Raw genomic sequence first — 17036 nt, 5'->3', positions numbered from 1 at the left:
GAGTCTTGAACACCTCCTTTTATCGCGCGCTGTCAGGACTCTGCTGAGTCTTTTCATAATGTCACTTATCCCTTCCATAAAAGCAATAAAAAATGATTTCTCCTGCTCTAATAGTTTCTCCCCCTCCTCTGTCTTACTGAGAGAGTGCTTCAACTATATTTACCATCAAGTTCAGAGCTCCTGCTGTCAGTGTTCAGTTCAGAGAGAGTCCAGCTAAATTATATCATATACAACACTTAGACTGTCCCCTAAAGGATAACATGAAGCTGTAAAATGATGATGATGATGATGATGATGTTCATGGTTACATATCACCATTTGTGAGCCTCTGGAAAAACTATGAGGTACTGTGCCAACATACAAAATTTGCCAAGACTTGTCAGTGTAGAGGCATTCGACACCAAATCCATACATTTGGAGCCATTTTTATATTTTCTTTTCTATTTTTTCTGTGGTGACACAAATAATCTGAGGCCTCTATAAATTGTTGAGCATTTTTTATCATAAAGTTGCTTGTAATGTTGGTGATTTTTGTGAAATTACTGTCATGGGTTGGGTTTCTGGTTTAGTTGTTTCCTGTTTTATTTTGTAGGTTATGTCGTGTGTCATGTTTTTCTTTACACTTCCTGTCTTTGTCCTTTTCCAGCCCTTTCTCTGTGTATACCCATGTTTGGTTAGTTCATCAGTTTCAGTGTATTACAGCCTGTGTTTTCCCTCACTCTTTGTTGGTTCGTCCGTCTCTACTGCATTGCACATCTATTCCCAGTCCTGTGTTCCCCATGTAACTTTGGTTTGTATTGGTTTTTGTTTGCCGGATCTTTGATTACCTGCCTTTTGGTTTAAGGACTACAGCTCTGAGGGGCGGCTGTAGCTGAGTGGGTAGAGCAGGCAGGTGACTAGCGAGCAGAAGGTTGCTGGTTCGAATCCTGGCTCCCCTGGGCGGAACTGAGCTACATGTCGAAGTATCCTTGAGCAAGATACTGAACCCCAAAATTGCTCCTGATGTACAGATGGCACCTTGTGTGGCAGCCTCTGCCATCAGAAAGGGCCCTGCGATGAGCTGGCAACTCATCCAGGGGTGTACCCTGGCCTTTGCCCATAGAGAAACTGGGATTGGCTCCAGTAACCCCCGCAACCCCTGAAAGGGGATAAAGCGGTAACATCCCCGCGACCCTCATGGAAAAAGCGGTTGATAATGAGATGAGATGAGATGAGATGAGACTACAGCTTTGCTTTCATTGTTTTTCAACCTGCCTGCTTCTGTGTGTCTTGATTTTGGGTCCCTTGTTGATCATTTATAACACTGGCTGACTATGCAAAACCAGTGGTATGGTCCTTTAACCTCATCTTAATCCTGGAAATTCATGTAAAATTATCCTAAACGCCCATCACAGTCTAGTCCAAAGTGAAATTCAAAGCTATTGTCTAACATTTTTTGACTAACAATTTGAAGTACAGGCACAGGGGCGCCGCTAGGGATTTTTGGCCCCATGAAAAGAATCTTTACAGGGCCCCCCAACACAGCGGCGAAATTTTTTGATGCTATTTTAGCATATCATTTCATCATCATTAGGGGCCTGTCTGGGCCCCCCTCAATCATGGGCCCCTAGAATCCGTCTCCTTTCCCCCCCCTTTTCGGCGCCCCTGTACAGGCATGGTTTTCGGCGCTTTTGAAAGCTTATACAGTAAGCTGATTTCTTTCTCAAGCTGTCAGAAGCTCTGTAAGTGTCCTGGCATTAATCTATAGGAGTTTGAAAACACTGAATTACTGACTTATTTTTCTCATATAGTTCTGATATAAACTATATATTACTGGATTGAAATCTCATGGGCCTCATGATGCATCAATCATCTGGAGGCTGACGTGTAAGTAGCTCAGGAGAGTGGAGAGAGAAGACAGAGTGGGTAACTGGTCTTCAAGATCACACATTGGCTGTTGTAGGCTCTAGGCCGGCTTAGGGGTTCCTATCTACTCAAATCAGCTGTCAATCAGATGGCTGTCATCTCAGGATCTCCAGCATAGAGATATCTCTTACCTTATCTTTTTACAGATAAAAGCATGAAAAAGCATCTGTGATGGCAGTTTCTTTGCCCATTTGGCACTATTTAATAATGGGATACTGTATTTTAGACTAACTATGTTACTGAAATGGATTTAGTGGACATTTGACAATAAGAGAAGACAGTTTTTTTGGAGTTTGATGCACTTATGAAACACCCAGACACTTTGCTGGTGAGTTTGCAAAATTTTGTACATGCTAGTTTGTTAGCTTGTTTGTTTGTTTGTTTGTTTGCTGATCTTGAAACATGAGTACAATCACAAGAATCTTGGCTTTCTAACGATGTATTGCATGAATACACACCTAAATTGAGGCGTTTGCCCATTTGCTTTGCTGTTTGTTAAAGTTAAAGTTAACAGGTTACAGAAATTCCAGACAAAATGTGAGGATAAAAATGAAGAGCATGTGACATTCACATTCATTCACAGCTTTTTATTAAACATGTAATAGAATACAGTTGGTGTCATATTTATTGTTCACACTGAATGTCACCTGGTGCCGCTACAATTGTGACGTGACAAGGCAAACAAAGGAGAGATAATCAGAGAATAACTAAACAAGTGAGAGAAACATAGGCTGCGTCCGAAATTCCAGACCAACATGCAATTTAGCACGCTGAAAAAGGATGTGAGATTTTTTTTCAGTATGTCAAAGACCTTAGCATGAAGCCAGTGGTATGTGCTGTGCATACTATTTGCAGGTAATCACTGTACACTACATCGGGATGAATGCATTGCAATGTACTGATAACTACAACAACAACATAACAGACAATGGCGGACAGCAATCAAGGCAGCTCTGGCGTAACGTCAATAACACTTCAATACGTGTGAGGTTTCACTTTGCTCGGTGTCATTTTTATTTAAAATTTGTTCTTCGTTGGCACAGGTTACCACGGTTATGCATCTGCAACCGACATGACGTGATGAGCAGTGCTTCCAAAAAGATACTGCTGTTTGTTCACAAAAAAGTAAGTTGACCGATAGTACACAGATTGGGTATGTAGGCCTAGTGCACAGTATGCAATTTCGGACGCAGCGACAGAAAGAGGAAGCAAGAGGAGAGCACACATTCTTCAAAATAAGACACTGCATTAACAATGCATAACGATTACAACACTGCTCAGGAGGTGGACGGAGGAGATGAGGCACAAAGCTCTGAAGCAGAACAAGAACAAGATGGAGTGAGAGGGACGATGCATTAATATTTTTATGAAGAGAAAAGGTAGATAGGACAAAGTGTCCCCAGAGCTTTGTTCGAGAAGTGTAGAGAAAAAAGAAATTATGGTCCATTGTGCCGTGCCATCAACAATTGGTATAATGTTTTATAATGTCTTATTTTTCACATCAGCAATGCTGCAGAGGAGAGCAGACCTTGTGGGTTTATAGGAGCTGCACTGTGTAATGAACCTTTGTGCCTCAATTGCACAGAGCTCCAACTGTTCCATTAGCAGCACAGCCAGTCCAAACTGAACAACAAATATCCAGTGTTTTTCATCAGCTTTGTGATTTGTGGTTGTTGAGAAAATTAAACGCTGGGGAAAATAGTCTGCAGCTTTCCTGTTTGTCATGTCAAAACCTGTGAACAGGCACTATCTGGGCTCCATGAAAATGTCATCTTGCTACAGGTTATAAAAAGTATATTGAGATTTCCATGCCTGCAGTGACGGCCGAGCTTGGATGGAGTCCATCAAAAATTGAAGCCATGCATTAGATAAAAAAGAAAGACAGAAAATTATGATTCTGTCTTTGTTTGAGGTCCAATGTAGCAAATAGAACCAATGTAGGTGGGTGCATCGATTCGGCTGGTAATGAATCAGATCCAATCAATAAAGACAGATCAGAGCCAGACCTGGTGCAGCTTCCCCGTCATACTTTCTATGAGAGGCGATTATTCGTCCGTTTCTCAGAAATCCTAGAAATCTCCATACCTGAAAAGAAAAACACAAAGTAGTGTATAGAAAAATATAATTACAGAAATACTGTATTCTGCAAAAATCACCTGAATGCTTGTTTGAAATCATTTTTAAATTATTTGCATGAGCAGAGAGAACTGCTATAAGGTTTACTGCAGTGTAGACTTTATCAAGTTCTGATTTTGCAAATCATTTCTGGTTGCTGCGATTGTTAGCAATTTAACTTTAACAAACAGCCTTTTATCATAAATGACAAACCAGTTTGTGATTATGCCATGCTACCTAAGAGCCCACTAGTCTTTATCAACAACCAGATAACAACAGTATAGGTTAAAAGCAATTTTACAACCTATTCTATACTTTTATTTTGAAACAGCTACAGCTGCATTAAGCCTTAGTCACTCTTCTTAGTGACTGCTTATTCTATGGTGCATAAAAATAGCTCTACATGTTTTTGAGACATTTTGCAGTGGGTTTTTTTGTTGTTGGCAGATTACTTGAACTTCGTCTTCATCCTGCTAAAAGGTGTGTTGTTACATATCTTAAAGTGTCAGTGTGTGTATGTGACTCACTCTGTGTCATCAGCGGTGGGTGTGTTATAGCTTTGGAACAGCGGCTGCATGAAGAGCCCCAGAGTTCCCACCACGCACACCAGGATGAAGATCCACAGGAACAGACGGTCTATCACCATGGCTACGTACTTCCAGTCCTCTATGATCTGGAACCAAACCAACAAGATGAGACTTTTGCGGCTTGTTAAGACACATCAAATCATGAGCATAAAGTACGTGTGTATAGGAGCAGACCTTCAGGGAAACACTGTGATTGAACTTGAGCATGAGCTTGGTGAGTTGGTCTCACAATGACCGCACAATCCAGCTGTTTTATAACTGATTGTTTGCTAAAACCCTGAATGGTAATCACCCAGGGAAAGCTTATCTACTGTGAATAGGTCTGTCAAGCTTTGGCTTTTGCATCAAATAGAGAAGCCTGGTTAGTAGCCCCACACTTAGAAGCTTGACGCTGAAGTTACCCCTGTAGCATGACTTCTGGAAGCACCCCCCAATGTAGTAGTATAAAGAGTGTCAACACTGATATGTTGATATGTTTTTAAGTATTGTTGTGCAAGTAAGTAAACTAAACATAAATTATGTAACAAAAGTGACATGAGGAAGTTTTTTCCTAAACCTAACCAAGTCGTTTTGTTGCCTAAACCTAACCAAATGGCAACCATTTGACAGCATTAACAACAGTCCAAAGGTTATAACATGTCATAATATTTAAAATGTTAGTCAGCAAGCTTTATTTTGAAAGTTTTTTTGTGCCTAACTGTTGCTAGAGGGATGAGTACAGCGATAAGTGTAAAGTATGTGTTAAACTGTTCGTCTGCTCCAAAGTGACGTTGTTAGCATGTCTGGCTAACTAACTTAATACCCACAATAGTAACCTGGCGTTGACTTCCAAGGCTATGGAGCACATCATTAACTAACATGAACTATCTACGTTAGTTTGTGAGGTAAGAAAAAAAAAAAAAGATGACGCTCTGCCAGCGTTACTTTAGAGAGCCTTATGTTTCCTAAACCCATCATTTAGACCTCATGATGGTTAAGAGTAAAAATATACCACTTTAAAATACAAGCAAGCACGTAAGCTTTTTCCTCATTACAACTCATTACACTTCAATGCCAGAACAATACTGATACTTTCTTTCAATTCCTTCTGCATGGATCAATGCTGACACGATACCTGGGACATGTAGCTTCAGCCTTAGTTGTGCATGTTCAAGGCCTTTTATTGGTGTCTTCTTTTTTAATACAAGTCAGCTGGAGACAATAAAGTGCTAACTAATGCTACTACTTTTATTTTAATGTTAAATCATGGAGCTTAATAAGTTATTAGAGTCTTTGTGATCAGAAGCAGTGTTGTATTAACTGCTGCTGTGGCAAAGAAGATTTTAGGATACCAAATGCACATCAGTGTATAATTTTAACTGCACTGCAGCCGGCAGTGCTGAGAGCAAGAGAGGCAGCCTGATGAAAAAAATTTGCCATGAGCAATTACAGCTGCAAAACTTGTTTGTAATATTTATTAAGTGTGGGACTTCTGTGGAAGTTTGGAGGCCCAGAGCCACAAACATGGGGTTAGGGTTAGTGCTGAGATAAGTCAGTTTGTATTTGTATCAGAGGATTACTGAGGATGTCTGATATTTTATGTATACAATAGAAGATTGACAGGGTGTAATAATGTCACAGCCGTACTTAAGCAAACACTGAACAATTTAAGACGTGGCATGTTTCATTTCTCAACTGGCTCTAAAAACCTCTTCATTCCTTGTGCAAATCTTCTCATTCTCCCATGTTGTACCTTTGTCATTACACATCTCCATAATCTGTTTTTACATGTCTTTACCTCTTTCATCTGTCTCCACTATAATATATTCTATCTCTCCATTCTTTCATCCTTTGATCCTCTCAGCTCATCATCACATATCTATTTTTTTCAAACCACGCCTTTGCCTCCTCACCCCTTCATCATCGTCCTCTGTCTTCATGTGCTCAGAGATGTATTTCACTCCGTCCACTGCCTCCTCCAGGTCTGCGTCCCACTGAACGGTCAAACGCTTCCGGTATTCTGGGAACCCACCACCTCCATCTGGCAAGTCACCCACCTTCCAGCAAAACTTATGTGCCAAGTCCTCGTTCACATAGAAAGATTCGGAGTCTGTTCGCATCCCACCGAGTCTGATGTTGGAGTACTGCCTCTTGTCTGTGCTGGACTGGGAGTAGCTTTTCCCGACGTTACTCTGGTTGGCGTACTTCCGGCGGAGTTTATCGCGGACATTGGAAGAGCCTGGACGCCTCATGAGGAGGAAGGTGGGCAGTCGGGCTAAAAAGAGGCGCTTGACCCAGTCGGGCATGTGGTGGGTGGATGGGGAGCGGTGGTGCACATTGAGGACGCAGACAGTGCACACAGTAGAGAAAGTGACCAGCACCATGGTGAACATCAAGTATTTACCTTGGAGAGAGTGACAGACAGAGAGGGAAAAGATGAGATACCTCCAACAAATAAATACTGTTGCTGCATGCTTTTAATCACCCTGCTCTCAGGCATTAGTCAGGCAGTATTCAAATATCGGTGTCTGAAAAAACAGCTGGTAGCATGTCCAACATGGATGAGTATGTCTCAAATAAATGCTCATTTCTTTAGGATGTACATATCATTAATTCCTTCAACAACAGACCCGGGTTGCACTCATCAACTTCTTGTTCCAAGGTTCAAATTTTGATAGAAATACTCTTTTCATTGACTGAGCAACTCCAAAGGCTTCTACTTGTTTTGTTCTCGCTGTCAGGTTGCTGTCAATAACAGTCAGCACTTCATGCAGATGTTTCACATTTAATGCTGACCTAGAAAAAAGGAGATGATGGGTGAGTTTAAAGGTCCCATATTATGCTTTTTCTGAGGCTCAGATTTTCATTTTGGGCGTGTACCAGATTACGTTTACATGCTTTAATGTTCAAAAAACAATTTTTCTCATACTGTCCATTTCTGCAGCTCCTCTAGTGCGTCCGTTGTAGTGCCTGTGCCTTTAATGATTTCTTCTGGAAAAGCTTGTTTGTTTGTGTCATTCCTACTAATAGTTAGCTCCCATATCCCTAATTTTTATCAAGTCTACACACAGTTGTGCAAAGACACACGGTGACTGACCTATGAGTGGCACTGCGAGAGAGGTGGGTGGCACTATCTTTGATATCAGCAGCAGGAACACAGTGAGCGCCAGCAGCACTGAGATACACAGCGTCATCTTCTCCCCGCAGTCTGACGGCAGGTAGAACACCAGGATAGCCAGCGACGTGATCAGCACACACGGGATGATCAGATTAATGGTGTAAAACAGCGGCTTCCTCTGGATCACGAAATCATAGGTGATATCCAGGTAGGTGATGTCATTGGGGTCCTCGTTTTTGCGGGCCGGGAGCGAGACGATGTCCCACTCCCCGCTCGGCGTGAAGTCGTCGCGGCTGGCGAAGTCGCTCGTGAGGATTAGATCCACTTCTGTGTGGTCGTAGGTCCAGGAGCGGAACTTGAGGGTGCAGTTCTGCTGGTCGAAGGGGAAGTTCTGCACCTCGATGGCGCAGGCCGACTTGTAGATGGCCGGGGGAAGCCAGAAGATGTCTCCTGTGTTGGAGACCACCGCATTGCAATAGAAGGAAACCTCGTACACGCCATCAGCACTGTGAGAGGTTGTGGGTGAGAAGCACGATTAGATCTTACAATTACAATCAACATTTAAATAAGACATATTTAAAGTCAGCTGGGCAGAACTGTCAACCTCATTAGAATTCAGGTAATCAGACAAACTCTCGCTCCTGATTGGCTGCAGTGATATTAAAACCAGACATTGTTTGAGCACTTACTAATCCCTTTCACCTCAGCGAAAAACAGGCTTGGAAGAGAGAGAATGCAGAACACTTTAATTACGAAATCCCTGAAGAAAAACATGCTTATTTTAGCAGAAGATTTCCTGCTTCTGATGCCTTGATGGTAAAGATGAAGAAAACCTCCTGGTACTGTAACTCCACCACAAAGGCTGTAAATGTAGTAGTGTTTCTTTTCATTACGCAGATTTATGGGCTGTATCATAAAACCAGAACGACTAAATCAAACACTGACAAGCTGCCTCTCTCTTCAGCAGGATGACATGCACGTACTCACTTGTTGTAGAGCACTATATCAGGAAGCCAGATGTGTTTGGATGGTATTCGAAGTTTCTTGATGCCTTCGTACTTTTCTGGGTCCCATCTGAGCCTGTAGTCATTCCACTCCTGCAGAGAGAGTGAGAGACAAACACACCCACATACTGTGCATTCATTATATATGAAATTACTGTATGTGTGCACAGGGTTGCTAGAAACACTGTATCTTACCTGAAACAGCCACAAGTTGGTCGTCATTATCTGTTCTCGCTCATTCTGCAAGAAAACAACAGTCAGCTTATCAAACTACGAGCATCATTTTGATAAAATGTCACTTTACAATGCACACGGTTGAATTATTATAACGCTAATGCTCCACTGGGCACTGATTTTAGCAAAACACATAAAAGGTCAAACTCAAATACCAAAGCACACCCTCAGGGAGTGGATGCAAAAGCATAAACATTTATAACACCTTCACAAATGTCACAAATGTGACACAAAAGTCCAGACCAGAACTGAACTGCATCTTATTGTGCAGAAGTTTCAGGGTGCAGACAGTCCACATGAGTGAATATGCATAGTCAAAAGTTAAGGAATATAACACATTACATGTTGTAGTGTTGTTCTGATTACAGACGTCAAGTATGTCAGACTGAAATCCCACTCTGACACACAAGGTGTCAGAGTGGGATGTGAGCGCAGCTGGACGGGGCTAATGTCAAGTTAGCTGATAGATACGTCAGTGAATATATTCAAACTGTTGGCTGACTGTTTGTTAAAGCAACATTACGAAGAAATGGAATTTTCTGCAATTATCGCCCAACCACAGTCTTTGAGACACTCCTGTCGTAAATACAAACCCCAGGTCTGTAACTATTCGTCAGATGTGATGTAGGTGCTGACTACAAACAAATCCCATTACGTCATAATAATGTTATGTGTTGAAAACTTGTATCTTGAAGTAAACATGTATGTAACCTGTGATCCTACCCGCTCACTGAAGTTACACAGTGCAGAAACAAGTGATAGAGGGGCCGAGTGGCTGAGACAGAGACACCATTCACCCTATTACAAGACACTGAACCATCAACATGATTCTGAAGCTGATATTTAAAGGTAAAAAAGCTACATCATGTTGCTTTAAATCACTTTGTCTCCTCTTTCTAACTCTTCATGTGCAATACAGAGAATGAGACATGTTTGTGTGGCTTTGGACTTGTAGGAGAGCCCTTATAGGTAATAGGTAATGTGACCACATATATCTATATAAGGCATAAACATTTTATGGGAAATCATGTTTAGAAGCCTATATCATGAGACAGAGGCTTAGTGGCTCAAATGTGATGGATGTTTCCAAATTCCTCTGATACATTTGCATCTTGTTTACGTCTTGTTTACGTCTTGTTTGTGGGAACATCTGTTTGCCACAGCACAGCCTTTGAAAACCTCGGCTGCAGCAAGGACTTCATTCAGTATACCAAAAACACAGATTATCCAGGGATGGATTACTTTGAATAAACCAAATTTCCAAAAGGTTTCATTTGCTACTTTGCATATCCTGTTCAGGGTCGAGGGAGGGCAGCCTATCCCAGCATGCATTGGACATGAGGTGCTGCACATCCTGGATTGCTCACCTGGCGATCACGGGCCTAACTCAAAGAGACAGACGAAGAGATTCAGACTCTTTCACACCTACTGGTAATTTAAAGTTGCCAGTTCGCCTAACCTTCATGTCTCTGGACTCCAGCAGTGTGATTCATTATCATAAAGTTTTTATCATAGCATACACGATAATGTGATTTTTATTCAGTGCTGTTAAAATATTAATCTAGCTGTATTACTTAAGTTTCATTTAAGAAAGACCAGGTGATGTTATTGTACTGAAGCAGTTACAAAGTTACCACACAGTTACAGACCCTTTTCAGGGCAGACATTTTGACTTATCAAAATACATTAACAAATCACAAATACAGTCTATACTTCTAAATACTTCTGTGTCATGATGTGGTTGAGCATTATTTCTATCCTACACGGTTCAAGTAACATTATAATAAAGTAATTGTTTAACACATTCATAATAAATTCTACAACTTCACATCCGTATTCCAATGCATTGTGGGTAATTAAATAAGCGAAGTCCAGTGAAGCCTGCAGCCCAAGCAGACTCTCTGGAAGTCTGCAGAAAGTCTGCTTGAGGACCCTTGCGGACTGCATTGATGAAATGTGACTTTGGACAGCCCTCCAGACTTCCCACAGACACGCCCGCAAAGTCTGCGAGTCTGCGAGTGCGGTGAAGTCTGGATATTTGGATGCAGCCATACAGATTTCTTGAAAGAAAACTTTGGACTTCGCTGACAGAGCAGAGGCCTACGGAGCAGAAGACTGCACTGATCAAAGGACCTGCGCACCAACACAGCAGGCTCATTAGACCTGTAGTCTGCTGTAAGCAGACTTGTTTCACATAAAACATTTTGACATGTCACAGCAGAACAAGGACAGGTGCAACTGATGAAATTAATGAGGTCTGAATTTCATTTAGCTGCTTTAGTTTCAAGGTCCTGGTGTTGTGCATGCTGGCTCAGTGTCACACTGCCATGGCTGACTGGTACCCTCAAATAGAACAGAGCCATTCTTAACGTTGTTAGGGAGATCTGTGGGTTTGAACAAGCCTGAATGCCTGCTGCGAAAAAGGCCTGTTGGGTGGAATTATATGATGCAACTGAACTAATAACAATGATTGGGGTCAGGGTGTCCTGCCCTGATGGAGCTGTCGATCAAACACGGCTGGCACCCACCCACATGGTTGTGTAAAGGGCACTAATCTGGCTACATAAGGCAAAACACCTGTGTTGGGGACTAGGTCAAATATCTCAGTGTGACTGTGTTACTACGTGCTCCAAGATTGTTATGAGTATGCCCAAAGTTCTGATGCAACTTTCGCTCTCAGCAAAGTGCGGACTGGGTGGCCACAACGTGAACTCAAGAGCCAGTATTTGAAAAGACATTTAAAAAGCAGAGTGGACAAGAATCGCTAGAAGCCATAAGAGATATGTATCCAAGTTGTCAGTTCCTGGTGACAAAACAAAACAAACAGGGTTACAATTCATGCTATGTGACCATGCTATGAAAAATGAATTACGATAATATGTATAAAGGGGCAGTGGCGGACTCAGGATGTTTGAGGGGCACCATCAAATTTTTTTTTCCTCAATAAAATAATAATAAAAATCTAAATACTTACCACACTGATGAGCTGAGACAGCGACACCTGTATGGAGATGGTGACCTGTTGGCTCTTATTGACAGCCGGCCGGATCAGCTTGTTGTAGCGCTCTGGACCCAACAGGTAGTTCACCAGCCGCTCCTCCGCATTCTCCGCCCTGCTGCCTAAAACAATGCAGAGACACGGGGAGTGAAAACTCATTAGTGAACATTTTGAAAGTGCTATAAGCCCTTGGATGCATGCTTTGTTTACAATCTTCACAGAGCAGCATGAGCATTTATTGCTCTGCTTGAAAAGAACGGTCTATTAACAAACCATAAGCTCTGTTAGCAGGGGCATTTTGTCTCCCTTTCACTGTAACACTGAATACAAAAATGTCACCACATTATCTATGTGTGCGTAGTTCCAAGCATGATAATCTCTCCATCGCTGTGTGTTTTCAGTCCAGTGTCGTCATGAATGATGAACAATAAACAAGTTGGCTGTAAGTGAAGTAAATCTACCAAAGGGTAGCGAGGCTGAATCACATGTTCTCATTCAAATGAGTGTGTGTGGTTGTGCGTCTTGCAGTGTCATGCTTTACTGCGGGGTTTTCAAGCAAGAGAACAAACAAAAATCCAGTCATGCATCCATCCCTGCGAGAGGATCCCTGAAGCTTTGTGTTTCCTCAGCCCTAAATCATTGGTTATGTAAAAGTGATCGTATGAATAAGTCAGAGGCAGAATGCTTTTGACCCTCTCTCCTGGCTTCCACAGCCATTACGTCTACATTGTCAAACAAAGTGACAACAGCGCGGAGAGCGTTTAATATCTGGAAGGCTTCACCCCCTCTGTGCCACATGAATTGTCTGGTTTTTGTAAGATTGCATGCAGGGAAGACTGAGCGAGCGTGGATGTTCTTTTTTTTCAGAGGCACCCTGCTGTTTCAAGCCTTCATGTGACAGTGAACGCCAGTGTTTTCTTGAAAGCAAGAGAGGAAAGAGAATCCACTAGAGCTTGATGGAGTCAGTTTATTTTAACTTCAGAGATAAGTCATTTGCCATAAAGTACCTGAACCTGAATAGACTGTGTAAAAGAAAAACGAGTAAAAACATTTGTTAAATTGAGGGTTAGCCTCATAGTTAAAGGTGTGTTGGTGGTGATGGTTTGACTACAGCCTGCAAATTACTCTGTAATTATTGAGAACAAGAAGCTAAGGAGAAAGAAGATAGCACCTTTGTTTTAAGGGGCATATAAACAAAACAGTTAAACACATGAGACCAGAAATATCAACTCTTTTATTCCATAATTCTTCTTCTATATCAAAACCTGGCATCTACATTACCCAATCTAACTTGGCCTCCACATCAGTCAGGCATTTGGGCGGCCTCAACCCGGTCTCAAGCAGAGATGAGGAGCAGCTACACAGGTCTGGTATGATCACTTCTTTCATCACGCACATGGACAGCTGCGACCGCCACAGACATGTTGTATTTATTTGGTTTTATTTCTTGTTTCAGCTTTTTGGCACAATAAAAACTCAAGAATGAATCAAATAATATCGCCTTCCTCTTGGTTCTGAATGAGTTTATGATCCTGTGTATACATGTGTGATATCTCTGTTGCTCATGCGCTCATCACAATATATATTATTGCAGTCGTCAATACAGAACTTGTTATCAAAGTACTTGTTACGGGTCGTCCTATCAAGTACTCATCAGGACATCATTCCCCCAAAGAAGTACACACTGACGTCCCTGACCGTACTTTGACACTTCACACACCATTACCACAGAAATGTTCTTTTCCCACTAATTTCCGCCTTTCACACATGTACAGATGTTGTAGCATTGTGACCATGCAGACAGGTCCACATGGTCATAACAAAGTGGAGGTGCGAGGATGTTCTGACAGAACCTCGACTTACACCCTCTTATGCTCTCACAGAAACCATGATTTTGGTTCAACTCTGCAAACCCACATATCTTCATTCTTAGACTTGACGCTGTTTCAAGTGACATTGGAGCTCCCCACTTTAAGTGACTGTACACATCCTTAAAGGGGTGATATTTATCACCACTTTTACACGTTAAAGTGTGTTTACAGGTCTTCAGGAGTACTACTGTGTATGTGAAAAAAGTAGTATACTGTACATAAGTAGTCTCTTGTCCACCAAATAGTTTAACTTCCAGTTAATATTTTATTGGCACCGTGTATGTAAAAAATATTTACACTGCAGTTTATATTATTGATGTCTGAGTGCAACAAGGGATATTCAAACTCATTAAAAGTAGTGTATATTATCTTGGAACTGGCGTTTGTTTTTGTTTTGTTTTTTTCATTTCTATGTTTCACGACAGCTTCAGTTAAATCACTGATGCAACGTCTGCAGAACGGTGCCAAACATGATTACATAGTACAAGGCCTGGGCTTCTTCCTCTGGTCTTCAGGGAAATACAAACACTCAAAACAACATGGTGGAAGACACAGAGAAGTGCTATGTGCCTTCTTGGTGTATTACATCATTTCAATAATTCAAACCTGGATTTCAGGGTATCTTTGCCTTGATGGATGTTAAAGAATAGCGCTCGACTGTATTGCCTGCCATACCTGCTCTTCGTCAGAGTCCAGTTGTTTTGCAGAGCAAATATGATCATTGATGAGTTCCTTTTATTCTTGTTTCTGTTTGATTTTTTAAAGCTTACTGACAGATGAGTCCAGCCTGCGAGCTAAAGCTAGCCTCGACTACAAGCCGATGCAATTTTGTGGGCTTAAAGATGCTAAAGTGAACCCTCTGTAGAAGAAAACTTGAATCAAGGTCAGGTTGATAAAAGTACGCTCTTCTTTTAGGACAGTAGTGGAGACATCCGTGTGTTTTGCCTCAAAGACGAGAGACTGTGCTTTCTTAGCGGTAGGTATAAAATAAGCCTCTGTAAATTATTCAAAGAGCCCATCTGCTTTTACTTACAAGTATTTTAAGAATATGAACGCTACACACAGTTTTAAAACCCTGTCTCTGAGGGGGGGAAAAAGTTATTGCAAGGAGTGTTGTGGCTGCTTGTAATTCAAAAACTCAAAGACACAACAAAGACGGACCACATCCTCCCTCTGCGGGACACCCAAGGGCCCTCCAAGTTTCTGGCTCTTTCTTTAGTTTTAAAGTTTCTTGTTTAACTCCACACCAGCGTTGTTAATCAGATGGCACAGAATACACATATAGGTAAGACAAGTTGAGTTAGATGTAAGATGATTTGCACAATGGTTGTCTGAACACACGCGCACATTGGAAAGTGTGCGTTGTTGCTATTTACAGAAACAATAGGATACAAAAAATGCAATGTGTACTAAGCAGAGCTAAGTTACACTCAAGGCTGTAGCTATCAGTAAGGGCACTGAGGTCATCTTCTCTCTAGAGATTGAGGGATTTGGACAGCCTGAGGTTTTGTTAAAATACTACAGAAACACTCAGACAACATATTATGGGTTATTTAAGGCTGGTTTTTCACATGCTTTTGGACCCTTTATATTCCTTTTTGGCTGTTTCTGCCTAGAATTAAAGTAAATCAAAGTAAATGCAAAATAAAAGAAAGGGTTTTGGTGGTTTTTGACCACAAAGATACTCCTGGCATGTGGAGAAAGGTTTCAACAGCATTTTACCGTCAATGGGGGAATGAAACGGTCAAATGATTAACTAGAATGGCACTCAGTAGAGCAAATACCTCCACCAAGGCCCATGTCCCCTTTTGTATTCACTCATAGATACCAGCCACCTAAAAACAGACGATTTTTTTCATCAAGTTTTATGTATTATTTCCTGAGAAAATAATGTAAGTAAAAAAAAAACAATGTTAAAGAAAGTGAGAAAAATTGATGGATCCGCCTCTTCATCCGGATCTGCACTAAAAGTGAATGGGGTCTATTCTGGGCCGAGAGCCATCCCCCAGCCAAGTTTCGTGGAAGTCCGTTCAGTAGTTTTTGTGTAATCCTGCTGACAAACCAACCAACAAACAGAAACGTACAAGGCGGAGGTAATGAAAGAAAGCGATTTTTAGCGGTTTCTACCACAATTATAGTCCTGGTATGAAGAAAAGATTTTGAATGACATTTCACCATCATAGGGAGGTAAAAACTGTCAAATGAGTAATTAAATGAAAGAAAGAAAGAAAGCAGAGTGGTGTAGAGAACGTGAGGGTAGCACTGGTCCTTCAGGACTGTGTTGGGATTGGTTCAGATTTTCTTGCATGTGCCCTTCTGCTTCTAGAAGAATATAACATTTTGACATACACGCATACATAGCCTACATACATACAGTGGACCATACTGTACCCCCACAGGTTTATTTTAAACCTGTAGTTACAGCAATCTGTTATAATTAAATGACGAAAGAATGGTATCATGGCAAAAACCAGAAGTTAGCTCAGTCTTTTCCTCATGTTCTGCAACTTCTTTAGTGTGTGTGTGTGTGTGTGTGTGTGTGTGTGTGTGTGTGTGTGTTCATTTATATCTTTCATCTTTTCATAAGATTGTTTGCATGATGGCAAAGAAGTTGTGTGTATGAGCACCGTGAACAGCCTCATCTTCTGGCCGGTTTGAGCTCACAAACAAGGCTCCAGCTGCAGCTGAACATCTGGAGATAACACTTTAATCTAAACAACAGCCTTTTTAAGACATACTACTCACTGAACTGACAACCTTTACTTCGGGACATTTATTTAAAGGATATAAAAAGAACTCACTTGTGAGAGAGAGGATGGAGAGCAGGAGGACGGTGTTGGTAGTCATCTCCTCTCTGCGTCCCTGGACCAACTTGCTACTTTTTTATATCGTCCTCCAAAAACAAATAATCAGTGTTTATATTCCGTCGTGATACAGTGACTTCTCTCTTACATCTCCTCTCTTCTCTTCTTCTTCTCCTCTCTTCTTCTGCGCGCTGGTTGCCACTCACCTGCTCCGGCTGGTTCGTCCGGTGCTGTGAATATTGAACAGCGCACACACACTGGAAGAAACTTTGGCTATTATGATGAACGGGCGATTTGTAGAAAATGTTTATTTGCCAAAGACAACATGTTGGTCATGTGTTTTTAAGTCTACGCTACAGAGGAGCTGCGCTGTCCTGTGCGCCGCCGCTTCCGCCTCAAACCAACCACGGTGGCATTTAAA

General features: G+C 41.6%; 1 protein-coding gene across 1 annotated transcript; it reads right to left on the bottom strand.

Moving 5' to 3' along the window:
* Positions 1-2533: 2533 nt before the first annotated feature.
* chrnb5a (cholinergic receptor, nicotinic, beta 5a) lies at positions 2534-16747 on the bottom strand. Its single transcript, XM_084370066.1, has 8 exons — positions 16613-16747; positions 11917-12062; positions 8904-8948; positions 8692-8801; positions 7684-8210; positions 6500-6990; positions 4548-4693; positions 2534-3990 (listed from the first exon to the last, which is right to left on the bottom strand). Exons 1-8 carry the CDS (start codon positions 16656-16658, stop codon positions 3975-3977), a joined length of 1527 nt encoding a protein of 508 aa, XP_084226192.1. The 5' UTR covers positions 16659-16747; the 3' UTR covers positions 2534-3974.
* Between the last annotated feature and the right edge of the window lie 289 nt (positions 16748-17036).

This window comes from Pagrus pagrus (genome assembly GCF_965226575.1).
Source record: "Pagrus pagrus genome assembly, chromosome: 2".
In the NCBI taxonomy this organism is placed as follows: Eukaryota; Metazoa; Chordata; class Actinopteri; order Spariformes; family Sparidae; genus Pagrus; species Pagrus pagrus.
The sequence above is the reverse complement of the archived record's forward strand: the minus strand, read 5'-3'. Positions and strand labels throughout refer to the sequence as shown.